Below are 18913 nucleotides of genomic sequence, written 5' to 3'. Positions count from 1 at the left end.
ATCTCTCGTCTAGCAATATAGGAAAATCTTTCTGATATCTGTTTCTGGAGTGTAGCAGAGGAGTTGAAAGTGTACCCTCAATCCTCATACATTAACACTAGAAGTATGGCTTGTTTACAAGGTCAACGGAGGGCAATTTGAAAATATTTATCCTGCTTCTTGGCATTTATCCTACAGATATACCTGAAGACATAGAAATGATGTGTGCACAAAGTAATTCACTGTGGCATTGGCTGTAAAAAACAAAAGTTAGGAAACAACCCAAGTTTCTATCTAAATAAACTACAGTGCATCCACACAATGGAATGTGTGGTTAAAAAGGAAAAGGAAGGGAGCCAGCCCTAATGGCCTAGCAGTTAAAGTTTGGCGTGCTCCACTTTGGTGGCCAGGGTTCGGTTCCCAGGCTCAGAACCACAGTGCTTGTCTGTCTGTAGCAATGCCATGGCAGTGGCTCACATAGAAGAACCAGAAGAACTTACAACTATACACAACTATGTACTGGGGCTTTGGAGGAGGGAAAGGAAGAACAAAGGAGGAAAATTGGAAACAGATGCTAGCATACAGCAAATCTTCCCCTGCCAAAAAAAAAAAAAAAAAAGGAAAAGGAAGGGAGAGAGAGAGAGGGAATGAGAAAGTTCTCTATGTATGATATTGAAAGATGTCCAAAGTATATTGCTCAGTTCAAAAGCAAAATAAAAGTGAGGCAGCCGTGATGGCTGAGTGGTTAAAATTCATTTCTCTTACCACTTCAGGATCCCGGGTTCATTTCCCCGGTTGCAGAACCACACCACCTGTCTGTCAGTTGCCATGCTGTGGTGGCATCCCACATAGAAGAACTAGAAGGACTTACAACTAGGATGTGCAAATATGCACTGGGGCTTTGAGGAGGGAAAAAAAAAAAGAGGAAGATTGGCAACAGATGTTAGCTTAGGGCGAATCTTTCCCTGCACACAAAAAAAATTAATAATAAGGAAAAAAAGTAAGGGAGAGATGGGTAAATGAATATATGTATTTGTATTTCCATGTATTTTCATGAAGAAAATACCAGGGATAGAGAGCAGCAAGTGAGGTGGGAGCACACCTTGTGTATGAATACCATTTTATATCATTTTGATTTTTGAATCATTTGAATGTCATTACCATTCAAAAATAAAATTGACGTAATAGAAAAGAGCAGGTGCTCCAAACAGTCTTCCTTGATTCAAGTCCCAGCTCTGCCATCTGTTAACTATGTGTCTTGGACAAATTGCGTAAGCTCTCTGGGCCTCACGTGGTAAATGGGCATAATAAATCATAGCTCTGTCTTTGTGGGATTGTGGTAAGAATTTTATGATTTTATATGTGTAAGATGTTTAAAACAATGTGTACCAAATAGTAAACGATGATAGCTATTAGGATCACAAATTCAGAATGTCCAAAACTCAGTTTTTTGTTTCACCCAAAGCTGTGTTCCTATCACATTCGTAATTTCATTGAGACGCATCCCCATCTTTTTGGACATAAGTGTAGTGGAGTTACTCTTGACCTTTTTCTTTCCTTCACCTTCAACTTGAAATTTGTTCCAAGTCTGAATTCTGCTCCTACTAATTTTCTGGCATTTATCTAAGTGCCTCTGATCTTACTCAGGCCTTATTAGAATGTGAACTCTGGTGAAAGGTGCTACTTCCCCATCATTATAGCAAAATCCATCAATAACACTGTGGCCATCAGCTTTCCCATAAGTTGCTTAGTAAATATTTTGTTTGGTTGAATTAAGTTTTCAAATCTTGGTGTGTTTCTACTTTACATAACTTCTTTAAAAGTACAGCACACTAATGTTTTACAAGGGGTAGTTTTACACATTCTTACCTGTTACAAACTTTGGGAAGAAAATTTAAGTTCAGTTTAATTGCATGATTTTATGTTATATGAGGTTTACTTTGGTAAAACTTTGCTTTCCAAATCATGCATTATTTAATGTGCTATCGGAGCATGGCATAGGGGGATAATTTTGTTCATGAAGTGCATCTTTTCAGTTTCTTGGTTAATTTTCAAGATTGATGGGAACAGATTTTGTTTATTTTAGTAAAATGAAATCTGTTAAATTAGGGAAAAATAATCATACATTGTTACTATTTCTATTGTATAATTTTGGTTTAAAACATTTGATTTCAGATGTCAATTTGTATCTGGAATGGATGGAAATGAGAACAATTATTTCATGGAATTATGTCTGGAGAGAGTAGTTAGCATAGCTTAAGTGTGTTTAAGAAAACCGAAGCTGTAGTAATTATTCCTTTTCCAGTAGAACTGAAGTGGTGTGTAGGTTTTCTCATTTTCTTTCTTACATCTGACAGAACATCAGGGTTCCTTATAGACAGGCATCCTGCTACCAGGGCCAGACATACAACAGTTGTTTTCTAATAGCATACATCAGAATCACCCGAAACATGTGTTAAAAGTACAGATTACTGGGTTTAACCTCTAGTTTGTGATTCAGATCTGGGGTGAGCCCCAAAATTCTCATTTCTACAAGTTCCCAGGTGATGCTCAGGTACAGGGACACCAACCGAGAACCATTTGTGTAAAAGGAATATATTTGAGCTGTGCTCTGAGAGCTGATGGTGTGTGTCTCTTCTCATATCCAAGTTCCGTGGCATCATGCTTGATGTCAGCCTTGTTGGGAGTATTTCCAGCCATGTTAGGAGTATTTCCATCACAGTAAGCAGCACATGCTATGAATCCAGACTGTCTTTCTTCAGAGAGCCAGTTGTTAAGCACTTGCCTGCACCCTGCTGTCTAAGGGATCTAATCAGCAACAACAGAGATGACGTAAGCTGCCTAACACGTGGATGAGTGTAGAATATCGCACACATGCGTCATTTTCATAATGCTTAGAGAATAGGGTAAAGAGGAACTTAGTAATGGTGCCATGAATGAATGAATGATGACAGTTAAACTTAAAGCTCGTCAGTAGTCCCTCAGACAGGGATGGAGTAACACATTTTTTCCTCAAGTAGGCTGATAATTGATTGCCCTTCAAAGTGACTTTCTTTTCATCTAGAGAGGCAGAAACTATTTTTTTAGTTATTAATAAAAATTGTATGCTTCTTTCTTTAGATTCAAATTAATGTCATTTTCCAAATCATATAGCTTCTTTGCAAACGTAGTCACCTATTATTTAAAAATTAGGAAATCAGATGAACACCCTACAAAGGTACAGGACTGGACGGTGCATTAATCAGTTTCGGCATTTACGGGACCTGGACAACTTCAGGAGACTTTCTCTGCCGACTGTCAGGTTTGGTTGGCTACACAGCCTCTGGGTTAGGCAACTTACAGGCTTATGTCAAAATAAAAAGAATTTAGTCTCATTGGAGGGACAGCCAGTAGACAGAATCTATATAGTCTGCTCATCTCCAAGATGAACACTCAGCCAGTGGGGAGGCACCGCTATTTGCCAGCTTTATAGCCTAGAGCAAGTTCCGTCACCTCTTTGTGCTCCCATTTCCTCATCTGAGTAACTGTAACTGTATCTGTTTTTTCACATGTGGTTGGGAGAATTGGAAGTAACAGGTGTAGAGTACCTGGAATAGTGATAGGCACAGCGTAGGCTCACAGTTATTGATAATGCTGGACTATGGATTCTCTTCATGCTCGGATATCCAGATACTGAAGAATAAATACCCAAGTGCAAATGTTATTGTCTTACATGTGACTCTTACAGTATGTCCAAATGTAGAATCTCCTGTCTATTTTAATGCATTTTTACTTAAATTAGATAATTTGCTTCAAAAGTACTGATAAAAATATACCTGGTGGTGTAGCAGTTAAGTTCATATGTTCCACTTCAGTGGCCCGGGGTTCGCAGGTTCAGATCCCGGGTGTGGACCTATGCAGTGTTTGTCAAGCCATGCTGTGGCAGGCGTCCCACAAAAAATATAGGAAGATGGGCACGGACATTAGCTCAGGGCCATTCTTCCTCAGTAAAAAGAGGAGGATTGGCAGCAGAAGTTAGCTCGGGGCTAATCTTCCTCAAAAAAAAAAAAAAGAATTGTTTAAAAATAAAAAAGCTATATAACTTTACTTGATAAACTAATTGTTTTATAAAACATTCTTCTGAAAACTCTTACACATATACATAAATACCTTTAATCCCATTTGGCTTCCCATTCCTTTAGACTTACAGAGGTTGGCAGGGAAATTTTTTATTACCATCCCCACTTCACAGATGAATTTAGCCCCGAGATATCAAAATGAGATGACCAGTTGCATTTGTCTGATTTCTCATTCCTATTCCGTTGCTCTGAATACAGGTACAGATTCTTTAAATTTTTAAGGCAAAAAGCAGGTGCTCACATAAGCAAAGTGAACTACTTATCTTTACTAAACTACTGAAATACCTTAAGATTTATGGTTGAGATAGAATAGAAAAATGTCATTAGTGTGCCCTGCGTAAGTAAAGAAAATCAGAGACAATTTACAGCCCTCTCCTTTTAAGCCCTGAGTTTTTAAACTCTTTTTCTGTAGCAAACCACAGGACAGTTGAGTAACTCCTTTGTTTTCATATATCCATTCAGAAATTCAAGAAAACAAAATCTCAGATGAGTGTAAAACTAAATTACGTAATAATGTCAGAAATACAATTTCTGTTCCCAGTGGAAAGGCTCACTGTTAAGTCGTTCACTTGTGACTTTCGTGAGTCATCATACATATATATGCATATATATATAGTTCCCCAGGGAGCAGTGAAAGAGAGTTTATCAATACTTAGCAGAACCAAAAGGATGTTACTCGATGCAAGTGGATAGGTAGGAGATGACTGTGATAGACTATAAAACTGACCATGGCTCAGTTTTATCATGTGACAATGGGGCTATCAATCACTGTTTCTATTTTAAAAGGGCCTACAGACAAAGGATTCCTAGACATCCCCCAGTTTTTCTCATGCTTTAGAAGACAGCATGAAACACCAATTTAGAATACTCTTAGCTCTCACATATTCTCTTCAGGCCCCGTACACACAATATCATCTTAAACAACAAAGAATCTAAAAGATATTAATTTTTAAATCAAAATATTATTGACTTTAAAATTTCAGTTTGTTAATATGGTGAGTAATATTGATTTTTGAATGTTAAACAAATCTTGTATTCCTGGGATAAATCCCACTTGGCTATAATGGATTATCCCTTTTATACATTGTATTTACTTTGCTAATATTTTGTTTAGAATTTTTCCATCTTTGTTTATTGCACAATACATTGTTTTATTTTCTTATAATGTGTTTGTTAGGTTTTGGTATTACAGTAATGCTGGCCTCAGAATAAACTGGGAAGTATCCTAATATATATATATGTATGTGTGTATATATATATATATATATATATATATATGTATATAAATTTCACAACACTTATTTGTTAAAAGGCCAGGGTGAGTCCTCACTTAATTCCAGAAAAATATAAATTGAATTAAGCTCAGTGGTAACTCTTATCAAGTTCTAGAATGATCAGATTAGAAATTTCAAACTTTTGAGAGAACAAAACTCTGGTCAGTCTGAATTGCACTTATAATTGGGAAAATAGAATCTAAACCCAAGTTTGAAATCTTTATACATTATATGCACTCTCATAACCTTCAAACTCTCCTTATAATTACAGATTTTTTTACAATTTAATGATTTTTAGTAAATGAACCAAGTTGTGAAACTGTCATAAAAGGTTGTTTTCCATAGAACTGTATTCCTGGGCTGTTTGGGAGAGAAATCATCTATTAAAGGGTTGTTAGTGGTGAGAACACATGCCATTTGTACAATACTAGGTACTCTTCAGACTGTTGATTGTAAAAGTGATGCATGATCATTAAGAGCATGTACTCTGGAACCAGCAACCTGGCTTCAAATCTGTTTAGCCACTGCCTGTGCCACCTGGAGTACTCTAAGTGCCCAGTTCTTAGGGTTGTTGTGAGTCTTAAGTGAGTTAATTCATGTAAAGTTCTTCAAACAGTACCTGGTCCATAGTATGTGCTATATAATTCTTTGGTCTTATTATCTGCATTTCCCTGATGAGGAAAATAAAGCGGAAACGTATCATCTGAAGTCACATATCTAATGAGAGCTAGGACAAGCTGAACAGGATTTATCTCCCAGCATTAACACTCAGGATATGGCCGCTGACAAATCTGAACTTTCTTTTTTTGCTGAGGAAGATTTTCCCTGAGCTAACATCTGTTGCTAATCTTCCTCTTTTTGTTTGAGGAAGATGCACCCTGAGCTAACATCCATGCTTTTCTTCCCCTGTTTCATATGTGAGTCGCAGCCTCTACATGGCCACTGCCAAGTGGTGTAGGTCCATGTCTGGGAACCAAACCCAGGCTGCTGAAAGGGAGCGTGCCTAACTTAACCACCAGGCCATGGGGCTGGCCCCCAGATTTTTTGATAAAATGCATCTTTAGAGGTACTGCCCTAAATATGCATAAAGCCTTTTGACTATCTATAATTCTAATCTGGTTAGTATTACTAAAAAAACTATATATGCTATTCTTAATACATCTACCTTGTATTTTATTTATTTAACATATATTTATTGAGCATCTACTATTTACCAGACACTCTGCTGGATACATTAAGGAATAAAGAAATAAATAATACGTGGTTTCTGCTTTAAAGTAGCTTATTCAATTGTACTCCATCAAACGCCATCATCCACGATGACACACCTGGATAGATTGTCTAAGACCGATGTGTGACCAAGAACCCATTGCCCAGTACATACGGGTCTTTTCTTTGCAACTGTAAAGGAAAAAAAGGGGGCCCATTATTGATATTTATGACTTAATTAAGGTCAGTATTCATAGAGCATGCATATAAAACTACTTAAAGAGTTGTATATGATCACAAAGGAAAAAGTAATTGGCCATCTTTATTTTAATGTTTTACTTAAAACTTCTAGTAACTTGAACAAGATATGCCCCCTGAAAAGTTACTATGTTTCTGCCAGACTTCAGCATTCTCTTACAGTTAATATGAAAAATAAAGCTGGACTAATTTCTTCTTGAAGAAGTTTCTGAAATAGGATTGGATTATTTATATGATGATTATTTATATGACGGTTGTACTGGTGATACTAATATGTAACATTCAACTTTGCACTTTCTATATGCTAGATGTTTTGCTCTGCATTCAAAGAAAATCACTTCATATAAACCTTTTTTCATTGTTGCCTGCTGTAACATTCATGTTATTTTTACAACCACCCTTTAAAACCGTATAGCACTGGGGCTGGCCCCATGGCCAAGTGGTTAAGTTTGCGCGCTCCGCTGCAGGTGGCCCAGTGTTTCGTTGGTTCGAATCCTGGGCGCGGGCGTGGCACTGCTCACCAAACCACGCTGAGGCAGCATTAACCATAGGAGGGAGAAATATTTATTAGCATTTGCTGAAGAAAAGACTCAAACTTATTAGCAATTATGTAACTTATCTAAGGCAAGCATTTAATAAATGCAAGACCAGGATTCAAATCCAGGTTTATCTGACTCCAAAATCTGTATGATTAACTATTTGATATTACTACCCAGCATACCTCCTTAGAAAGAGAGTCATATTTAAGACCACTAACAGTTGGTATGCAACTTTTTTTCGGAAGTTATTTCCTTGTATATTGTTTCCTCTGTTGATTTTAATGATATCAAGTGTTGGGATAATTAAATGTGTAGAAGGCAGGGATACTGATTGGCATATCTACTATTTATTTTTTAAAAGATGATATCTGAGATTGGTTATCAAAGATCCCTACACACATACACTCTTCTAACCACTTAAGCTAAAAGAACTTCAAATGCTTTCACAGTTCTGCAGAATGGTTTATACTGTTGTCAAATCACAAACCTTCTTATTCTATGTCAGAAAACAACAGGATATGATTAGACTTCTGTGATGAGAACTATGCAGGAATGTCAATATATTTCTCTGTAATTTTCCAGGCTTGAGCTATTTGCAAATTTAAGTATCAGCACCTGGAAATTTAAGCAATTATCTTACATAAGGAATATTAGGTATTCACCATCTCTCTATCATATGCTCCTGTATTTCCATTTTTGAGCCTTTTTAAAAATCTTTTCAGTCCAAATCCTAGTATATTGGTTCTTTAATATTCACTATTGACTTTTGGCCCCAACTTCCATTATGTCATATTTTGCCTCTGTAGTAAAAGGTAAGTGTATTCCTGACCCCACACTGTGTATTGATCCTGTTTTCTTCTGTGGTCTTGTTTCATTGGTCCTGTTTTCATTGTTGCCTGCTGTAACATTCATGTTATTTTTACAACCACCCTTTAAAACCGTATAGCACTGGGGCTGGCCCCATGGCCAAGTGGTTAAGTTTGCGCGCTCCGCTGCAGGTGGCCCAGTGTTTCGTTGGTTCGAATCCTGGGCGCGGACGTGGCACTGCTCACCAAACCACGCTGAGGCAGCATCCCACATGCCACAACTAGAAGGACCCACAACGAAGAATATACAACTGTGTACGGGGGGGCTTTGGGGGAAAAAGGAAGAAAACAAAATCTTTAAAAAAAAAAAAACCATATAGCACTTACTAATTGCACCCACCTCTATCATATTTATCTTATTTTTCTATCTTCATTTTCCATTTACCTCAGTTTCTTAATGATTTTGTTTTTGTCCATTGTATGAATTTCCGTAAGCCTTCTCAAATTTTTTAGAAGATGGCAGTAATAATTGTTAGATCTGGCCCTTTAAAGTTATAGAAGAGAAACTGAAGGACCATTGTCATCACTGGACTGCCTATCTATGACTATGTTAAGCATTTCATTTAATCTTTTATTCCTACCTCCTCACTGAGCATAGACTCTTCACGGTTATGTCATTTGATGGGCATCCCTCTGAAAAATGCAAAGTAAGCAAAAGTGTATTACCAATTAACAAATTTCAAAAAGTAGAAAGATCCTCCCAAGTTGGTTCTTCCTATATTTGTGTGTATGTTTAATTCTGATAAGTCTTAATGTAATGTATTTAAGAAAGCAGAACCAATGATCAATGTCTCTGGAGTATATTTGGCACATATATAGGTTTCTTGTCTTTTGAATACAATTTGGAGTAACACTCTCAGAGTAAATGGAACTTTAGTAGAATTTAAAAGCAAATGCATAAATTATCCTTTGTAATTTCTACATATTGGGAGGCTATGACTGGATAATGATAAAGTGTACTCATTTCCACTTCTCCCAATGGGAAAACGAGCTTATTTTCTACCCATTCCTAAGAAGTAGAAATGGATTGTATCTCCTTGAAAATATTTTTTAATCTTTAAATCATCTACTGGTCTTTACTTTAATTAATGTTAGATAGGAGTGTCTTTTCCCAAGGAGTGCTTTTGGAGTTGCAATCCCTTTTCTTTAAAAAAAAAAAAATGGAAGGATCAGCTAAGTTGTTTTTCCTTTATAGCGTGGAGACGATCAATGATGGAAATTTCCACATAGTGGAACTACTTGCCCTGGATCAGAGTCTCTCCCTCTCTGTGGATGGAGGGAGCCCCAAAATCATCACCAATTTGTCAAAGCAGTCCACATTGAATTTTGACTCCCCGCTCTATGTAGGAGGTAAGTGCTTCCAAATTCAGTGGGTTTCCCAACCTTGCGATTCCCATCACAGATTAATTCTGAAGTTGTTGATGTCTGATACCATGGTCATTGACCAAGAGTGGTCTTTCATTGAAAGATGGACAGCAGGAATAGAAAAGAAAGAGCCCTAAATGGACATTGAGACCATTTTGTTATCCTGGCTCTGGGTCTAACTAAATTAGTGGTTGAGGTAGAGAAGGACATTGATATTGCTTTTGTGTCTGTCACATGCCAGGTGATTTATACATCATATAACTTAATCTTCTTAGTTTGATCTGTTCTATAGAAAAAGAAAGTTGGTTAGAGGTCAAATCAGACAATGAAGAAGATGATGAAACATGTTTAATGCAAACTGAGGAGTTCATGACCCGACTCCAGCTCCCTTGAGGAGAGGAACACCACCAGCTTCAGTCAAATGTTACCATGCTGGAATGTCTGCACTACCAGTTGCTAACTCATGTAGAAGATAGGATGATTATTAATGAAATCGGATGATGAATGAATGAACAAATGAATTAAATGTACAAATTGTTTTGCAGTAACAGGAAGTACTTCTGTTTAGCTAAGATCTTAAAGTGAATGAACAGAGAGAGGGTTGGAAAGGTGGGTTAGGGCTTGAGATGATAGAGTAAAAACTCTGGACTAATTTTTAAGCAACAAGAAGGCAGACGAGTAAACAGATGAGGGATAGAGGTATGAGCAAAAATCTGAAGGAGCCCAAAGGAGAGGACCCACAAAGGAGAGAGCTTGCACTCTTGCCTCTATCTGGAGGAGTAAATATAAGCTGAAGACGTAGAATTTCACTTTTCAGGCAAAGGACCAAGAAAGCATGTGAGGTGAATTGATTTGCATTGAATTAAATCACATTGCATCGAGGTGAATTGACCGGTAAAATTAACTCATTTTACAGATAAATAAGCTAAAGCTTCTGAACAGGTCAATGTAACCGATTTCTTCACAATGACAGGTATTTTCATGAAGTTGGCCTCAGTCCCTGCAAAATAGTAACGTTGGGATGCTACACAATTTTAATCTACAAACTGCTAATACTATTTAACCCCTCAAAGCCTTCCCTTACAGCGTTTTTTGGAATTGTCCTGAAAGTCCAGAGCACTTCTGTTGTTAATAATTTCAGTAGTAGGAAATCTTAACACTTTTGATAGAGCTTTGATTTTTTAGAAACAGTGAAAAGTCTTTGGTTCAATTCTGTAAATATTTATTAAGCACCTCCCATATATGCTGAGAACTAAGTTAATAGATGCACGAAGGATATAAAGTTGAAAAAGAAATATCCCTTCCGTGCCCAGGGGAGTGGGGAAGGCAGACACATTTTCAAGTAACCAAACGCATTGTAATAAAAGTATCGCATCTTAAGTCTGTACAGCAAGTTGGCTGATCTAGTTGCTTCATGGGAATCACAACTATGATTCATTAAAAGACAAAAGGCTTCCATTCTTGCCTGTACTACAGTTAACAGCCGTTGCTTTGGGATGAGTGAAACAAATCACAGATGTACCTGTGGTTTGAGAGAAAAGAAATTATATTTACTAAGCACATAGTGTGTGCTCAACACAGTGCTTCCTTTACAGTATTAATGCTCAGAGACTTTAGGAAGTAGGTATGATGTTTTTGTCTCACAGTCCCTAACATACCATCTCAGGGACTTCATAAAACTTGTCCAAGTTCACAAAGCTATGAAGTGACAGACACCTCATGTGAGTCCACATCTATCGGACCCCAAAGCCATCCACATGGTCACTCACTTCTTAACACAGAGCAGAAAGAGAAGCATTCTAAGTCTTGTGGCTTGTTCTTCATTCCTGGACTTGTCCGTCACTTGATTTTGTTATGGTTTCATTGGAAACGATTTCATTACATCTTTTAAAATGCCTTTAGAATGCAGTGAAAAAAAAGAGTACAGAATGGGAGTGCTTGGGTCAGAACATTTTTCAAAAAAGAAACAAAAAGTTTTAAATTACAAACTGAAAAGTGTTAATCCTTCTAAGAGTAGAGGGCCTGGAAGAATCCAGATGGTGCCTCTGCCTGAAGGAAACCACTTCCATCCTAGCCTCTTGCCAGAGAATACATTGGGTCTATTTCCATCCAACTCAGAGTGCAGTCTCAAGAGTAATTCAGGTTAAAAAAATACAAGGCAGTTGTCAGACCGCAGCCCCGAGGTCTGTATGGCAAAGGCAGGAGACCCTGAGTTAGCAAAGGAGAACGAGGTAAACAAGCCCTCCTTCTTCTCCAAGTTTGAAGACAAGGACACTCTCCAAGGAGGAAGGCCCGAAGCTGATGCATCCCACACCTCAGGCCCCCAGCTGAGGTATTCTCTAGCAAAACAGGGAGGCAGCTTTACCTGCCCTTGGGTTATCAACTACCCATATATAGACTTTACATAACACGAAACGATCTAATCTTTGTCCAATGAGAACATGTATTACCTAATGTGGTTTTAAAAAAAACGTTAAGACCTGCACATAGAGACCTTTGATGTATCACACATCCTCTCCTAATGCCACCATGGGACATAGGACCTCAGTCTTGACACTTGGTCCCTTTATTTTCATTTTGAAACATGTAGAGCTTGTTAATGCTAAAAACTGTCTACTAAGATATCTGTTGATTGATAGATTGCTTGAATTCCAGCTACAGTCCATGGCCTAGAGGAAAGGCTAAAAGGAAAAACCACAGATCTACTTCTGTTTATCAATTAAGACCTAGTTCTCTGGTCAGAAATGTGCCAAGCACGTGAACAGGTTAACTCAGAAGAGTTCTTGATTTTCTGATATCCCGTTGAAAGTCAATATATGCGTGGTGTATCAACATTCTCATTTACAAATTACTATAATCAAAGCGTTTATAATCATTAGCTTTGGGAATAAAGGAACACATTTACTAGTTGTTTCTCCCTGCTGTGGAACTTCACCAGTCTATGTCAGTCTTGACACATGTATATATGTGTGCTGTACCTCCATCAAAATAAGCTTTTAAAAGTAGTTTTGGAAGAAGTTCTTTTTTAACCTCTGAAGAAAGGACCATAAATGTGCGGGCATTAAAGTTCACATGTTTATGATGGATGAATATCATTAAATTAGAAGAACTTGTCCCAAAGCAAGGAATTTCCTGTCACTAGTCCAGTCCTGGAAATGGTACATTTCATCCTTTTGACTCCACTCTACAAAGCAACTCAGTTTCCAAGGCCAGACAGACACAGACTGAAAGCCTGAACTCATGGAACTTCAACGCCAAGACACCTAGTTCAGTGGATGTCAAAGTGTGACCATGGACCACCTGCATCAAAGTCACCCAGGCTGCATATTAACATTTAAATTTACACACCCCAGCCCTTCCTGCCAGACCAGAATCTCAGGGTGGAGAGAGAACGGTGCCTACGAAGCCGCCTTCTGAACATGCACCTCTGGTGGTTCTTATGTATGATAAGCCTGGAAACAACTGCTCAGGTCCATCCACTCGTGTTCTACAGAGAAAACTAAGCCCCAGAACAGGGAAGTAACTGGCCCAAGTGCACACAGAACCAACAATAAAGACTTAGACTTCTAGCCTAGTGGTTTTGTACACCTAGCTATCTGACTTTGGTGCCTGCTGGAACTCAAATGGGCCTCCTTTGAATGGGAAAGAAGATGATGCCACGAGGCAGGGCCCAGAGAATGCTGAGGTTCTTGGTCTTTATAACCAGCAAACCCCCTAGAGAGTGAGAACCGGGGTCTTCCTCAGCCTACACCCTCCAGCCAGTAGCGCAGATCCCAGGCACAGCAAGGGTGTGAGTGCCAGGGGGGACGTCAGTTGCTCTGAAGGCCTCCAGCCCCCTCCCCTTACCCTACAGTGACCTGGATGGCTGCCTTGTGTAGGATTCGATCCAGGAACTATTTCAGGGTCTGGCTTAGGCCATGGAAAGATTCCTCAGTTTTGCCAAATGAGGGTCACCAGATGACTGTCACTAGTGGAATGTATATATACAAAGATTGCAAATTCTGTTTTTGGAGGAATTTCTTTTGTAGTCTCAATTTCTTGGAATATGAAGGCTTCACTCTCAATTAGCAAGAAAAAAATGATGTGAATGAGGTGCCTTCCTGATGGCTTTCCAGGCACAGCCATCCTTGGCTGAGCACAGCAAGTTACCAGTGGTGAGGTGAATTAGTTGCTAGCTTAGGATTTGGCAGAGCCGGGGCGAGTGGTCACTACAAACCCAGCTTTGACCCCCTGAAACCAGATGGACTGCACTGTGACTCTAGAGATTGCAGAGGTTCGTCTCATCAGCCTGCCTCTAACCCAATCTCACTGGGTGACATTGAGCATGACATGCAAGCTCTCTGGGCCCTTGGCCCTTCATCTTTAAGGGGTAGGACTGGTCAGAGGATTGCACTGTGCTTTGTGGAGCTCTTAGCTTCCAGGGATGTGTGTCCAGGTTGAGGAGGTGGGTGGAGAAAAGAGGGAGCACTAATCCCCTCCCCATTCCCAGCCTGCCTTTAGCTCTGCTCTTAGGTGTTCTATATTTATTCATCTGTGTATGGTTTGGTTTGAATCAAATGTTAAAAATTAAAGATTGACCACCAGTGAACTAGGCTCCTCATTCTAGTTGTACATTAGAATTACTTGGAGCATCTTCCAAAAAACAAAAACAAAGAAACACACATCTCTTCTCCCTCCCCGACCTGATCTTATCAGGTACCTCTGGGCTGAGGTCCCAAGCATCAGTATTTCTTCAAAGATCTCATGTGAGTCTAATGTGCAGCCAGGTTGAGAACAACAGGATTGGATGCTCATGCTATCTGGCTCTCCTAAAGAAATGTCACACAAATGGCCACCCTATTGGAAAAGCTGAGAAGGTCTTGGTGGCAAATGGCTGAGGATCCCCCAAAGAGCCTGACCTCTGACTTGGTGTTCCTCCCCAGGCATGCCTGGAAAGAACAATGTGGCTGCAGCACTGCGCCAGTCCCCTGGGCAGAATGGCACCAGCTTCCACGGGTGCATCAGGAACCTTTACATCAACAGCGAGCTGCAGGACTTCCGCAAGGTGCCCATGCAAACCGGAATTCTGCCGGGCTGTGAGCCATGCCACAAGAAGGTGTGCACCCACGGCACGTGCCACCCTAGCAGCCAGTCGGGCTTCACCTGTGAGTGCGAGGAAGGATGGACTGGGCCCCTCTGTGACCAGAGGACCAATGACCCTTGTCTTGGAAATAAGTAAGTTTGGGCTGCTTGGTAGTTAAATATACATACCCCCACCCTCAGAGCAAAACCCAAGAAGGGAAGGACGGAGTAGAGAGGGAGGCAGGAGCGAGGAGGGAGGGAAGAGAAGGAGGTCAGCCGATTAGCACCATCTCCTTCATACTTCTTCCATCGTCCTCCCTCCATTCTCATCCCCTCTGCTTAATGCATCTCCTTTCTTGCATTCCTCCTCCACCATAGATGCGTACATGGCACCTGCCTGCCCATCAATGCATTCTCCTACAGCTGTAAGTGTCTGGAGGGCCACGGGGGCGTCCTCTGTGATGAAGAGGAGGATCTGTTTAACCCCTGCCAGACGATCAAGTGTAAGCATGGGAAATGCAGGCTCTCGGGACTTGGACAGCCCTACTGTGAGTGCAGCAGTGGATACACTGGGGACAGCTGTGATCGAGGTAAGCCAACCCAGCTGGGCACCTCCCTCTCTTGGCAAAGCAAGAGGAGCCCCTGTCTTTGGAAAGAGAGGGAGAGAAAGAGAGACTGAGGGGAGTGATATGGGGGTGCCAGGTCTCTGTACTACTAGCGGTTGCTACTTTGATTTATTTCCCAGTATTCTGAAGCCACCAGATGCGAAATGTCCTAACCCTCCACTGCAAGATTTTGCACGACCTTTAGATGTCTTCTCACAGTGTGATTTGCTATGAAAATACTCCTTTTTGCCTTATGTAAAAGCAGGTTCACTGTGCTCGCTTCTTACCTTTACCTGCCGATCTCATCCCAGTATGTTATTAACTCGTCTTCTGGCACAGAGAAGAGGGAGCTAAGAATTCTGCTCTAGTTTTAGGACAAAATCACCTTTGACCTTAGAATCGACTGATTTATCACAGCAAGTAACGCAGGTGAGAGGGGTGGAAAGGGGCTGCCTTTTAGCCCACAGTCCTCCTCCTCTGCGTGATCAGAACCTGCCCTGCCTCCAGCTGGCACGGATTTTGCTGTGTGTGTCAGAGGGACGAGACAAGAGGAACGTGCCCGTGGAAGCTTTGAGCAGATGTCTCTTTTTGAACTAGTTCATACTAGGGTAATTTATGAAGTTGGTGGAATGTTATTTGTATTAAGTAACAGATTGAGTGATATTAAACTCCAGGTCTAATAAATTAAATTGCGTGCTCTCTGAAACCACTCCCTGCGGTAAACAAAACCAGCTGTTAGTAGTGTAAAAACAGAAGATGTGTATTTTTGCAATAAAGGGAAAGATTCAGGAATCCAATTTTCTTGTCAGTCCAATAGCATAGTATTTATAGTCCACATGTATAATATTCACTTTGCTGGAAATAAAGGCCAAAAAGAGGTATTTTTGAAAGAACAGTAGGCCGTGCCACTAGCCCATAATATAGAATAGGAGCATAACGCTGAAAACAGCATTTACAAATAAGAAGCAAAAGCGACATCTCCTGAGCCGGGTTGTGAATTCTCTGTCACTCCACGCGACTTACAGTGACTGCCCTTACAGTGCTTGTGCTCTGTGTTCTTTTCTAGAAATATCTTGTCGAGGGGAACGGATAAGAGATTATTACCAAAAGCAGCAGGGCTATGCCGCCTGCCAAACGACCAAGAAGGTTTCCCGGTTGGAGTGCAGAGGCGGGTGTGCGGGAGGGCAGTGCTGCGGACCTCTGCGGAGCAAGCGGCGGAAATACTCTTTCGAATGCACTGACGGGTCCTCCTTTGTGGACGAGGTTGAGAAGGTGGTGAAATGTGGCTGTACCAGGTGCGCCTCCTAAACACGCCCCTGGTTGCTTTTGTCTTTAGAAAATGGTGTATACTTCTTGACCATGTTGGACTCATTAATGCTTCATAGTGGAAATATTTGAAATATATTGTAAAATACAGAACAGACTTATTTTTATTATGAGAATAAAGACTTTTTTTCTGCATTTGGAAAAATAAAAAGAAATGCTTGAACTAAAGCTTCCCCGGTGCTGGAGAAGCAGGAAGAAAGATGTACTTAGAGGCATGAGGACCATGTTGGGAACCATCGCAACTCGGAGTCGTCTTTGTAACATGTGGAAGACAAGCAGAAGCACATCCATAAGGGAGAGACAAGCTACTGTGCGCTGACGTGACATTGCCCAGAGCGTAACAGCCGTGTGTCCTCGTTCGCATCGCTGCGGTTCACGAGGACAGACCAAGCACATGTGTGTGAATGAGGATGCAAGGCAGAGGAATGGAACTCCAGAATTCACAGATAGAACAAATGGTCGAGAAATATTTTGTGCAAAATATAGTGTCCTGAAGACCTGGGTTCCATTCATGAGAGCAGATGGGAGTGCTAAAATAAATTTTATTCTTTTTAAACGTCAGCATGTTAGCAGAAGAAGCACACAAAAGTGTTTATCTACCGTTTTCCAGTATTAATTTTTTGTAATATAAATGATAAAGGAGATGATAAAAAACCAATAGATTATTGATAAATAAATTAGTAATAATATGAATGTTTGTTTCTATGAGTTCTAAACAGCCCTATACAGTATTCAGTTTCAATGAGAAATATTTATTGTATCAAAGTACATTGTACTTAACATTTTAGGCCATCCTTTTGCTGTTTCTCGATGCTTTAATATATATTAATTTATAATTGTCCTGATATTTTTGTATATTTTTCAAACTTAAAAATCAGGATTCTTTGTTTTTCTGGCAATAGTACTAACATAGGGTGTTATCTTGGGAGAAATATGTGTTGGTCTGTTTGTTTACCTTGGCATCTGACCACTGGTGTCACTGACCTACTGGCCTCATTCAGGACACCTGCAGAGAGTATGTAAAGTCTATATGTGAAATGGTCATTGTACAGAAAGAAGTGGCCCCTCTGCAACACGTCCTCACAGAACGGAAATGGTGTGTAGCAATCGACACTAGAAAAGTAGATCTTTTACAAATTAATATTTCCTTGACGTTTTTGCCCTTTTATTGGGGGTGGGGTGGGGAGAGAAAAGGCTGTAATGTCAAGAACTGTGATTTTTTTTCCAAACAATAAAGCTCCTTTATTACCCTAATGTTCCCATGTTAACATGTTTGCTGCTAAATTACAGTGTAGAGATGATAATGATTTATAGTGGACTGTGCTCTTCCCTCATTAAAATCCCAGGGTACCCTGTAAAATGCAGATGTTTCTTTCCAAAAACTTTTTTTACAAAGAAAATTAGATGTACATGTATAATTCAGTGTGCTTTGTCTTTCTCCAGACTAATATCAGTTACACTACTGATGCTTGTAAATTAAACAGATATTTACTTCATTAACAGCTTGGTGGTTTTCTTAGAAATTGCACAATGTTTAGAGTCTCCTCCTTCAGAATTTCTTAAAGTGATACAGAAAGAACAGGGAAGAAGGCTAATACCTTCTTGTTGCCAGAAATTGGTTTGAGATTAGCATATGGTCACACTTGGGGACTTTGGAATGGCCACATGAAAGAGATGGATAGAAGAACACATTCTTTGCTATGAAGAAAGTGCATATTCAATTAATTTCTTCCCAAAACATTACAAGGTGAAGTCTAACTTAACCACAAATAGTATTTTTTGGTTTTATTCTTCTTTTCCCCTCAATTAGAACCAAATGGAAAACAACAAAAGACCAAAAGTGCCTTTCTCCAAGGGCCCTCTCAGGCAGGGCTTGGTGATACCAAGGGGTACCATCCAGAACAGGGAAATGACGTTGGCTGGGTGCAATATTAATACTCACCCACCAGGTGAAGATTTCTGCATTTCCCTGTAAGAAAGTCATGCACATGTGTGCAAACACACACTCACACACACACACACACATTCTCACTCACAGATGCACATGTCCAATCATTTGTTCATTCTTGTTTAAAATGTGTACATTTTAATTATATAAATATTATATAATCTTCGTAAAACATTTATTTATTCCCATCAGTTGCTTCTTTCTTTCCAGGGTTGTGAGTCATTCATTAAGCAAAGAAACATCTGTGAGGATGACATGCTGTAGCTCTGTGTTTATAGGTATGTGTGATCCTAATAGCCACTGCTTTCTTAGGGCTTGTTATACACCAGGCACTATGCCAAGCGCTTTGTATGAACCATCTCATT

The 18913-nt window shown here is 39.8% G+C and overlaps 1 protein-coding gene across 2 annotated transcripts in view; it reads left to right on the top strand.

The window, feature by feature from the left end:
- The window catches only part of SLIT2 (slit guidance ligand 2), a 357802-nt gene extending 339706 nt beyond the window's left edge, over nucleotides 1-18096 (top strand). For both annotated transcript variants that reach the window (XM_014838841.3, XM_014838839.3), the window contains 4 exons: nucleotides 9439-9593; nucleotides 14531-14822; nucleotides 15048-15259; nucleotides 16341-18096. In XM_014838841.3, the coding sequence (XP_014694327.1) occupies nucleotides 9439-9593; nucleotides 14531-14822; nucleotides 15048-15259; nucleotides 16341-16582 (901 nt within the window). In that variant the 3' untranslated portion in view covers nucleotides 16583-18096. The remainder of the gene's footprint in view (nucleotides 1-9438; nucleotides 9594-14530; nucleotides 14823-15047; nucleotides 15260-16340) is intronic.
- Nucleotides 18097-18913: the final 817 nt, after the last annotated feature.

The sequence above is a fragment of the Equus asinus genome, chromosome 3 (assembly GCF_041296235.1).
Source record: "Equus asinus isolate D_3611 breed Donkey chromosome 3, EquAss-T2T_v2, whole genome shotgun sequence".
In the NCBI taxonomy this organism is placed as follows: Eukaryota; Metazoa; Chordata; class Mammalia; order Perissodactyla; family Equidae; genus Equus; species Equus asinus.
The sequence above is the reverse complement of the archived record's forward strand: the minus strand, read 5'-3'. Positions and strand labels throughout refer to the sequence as shown.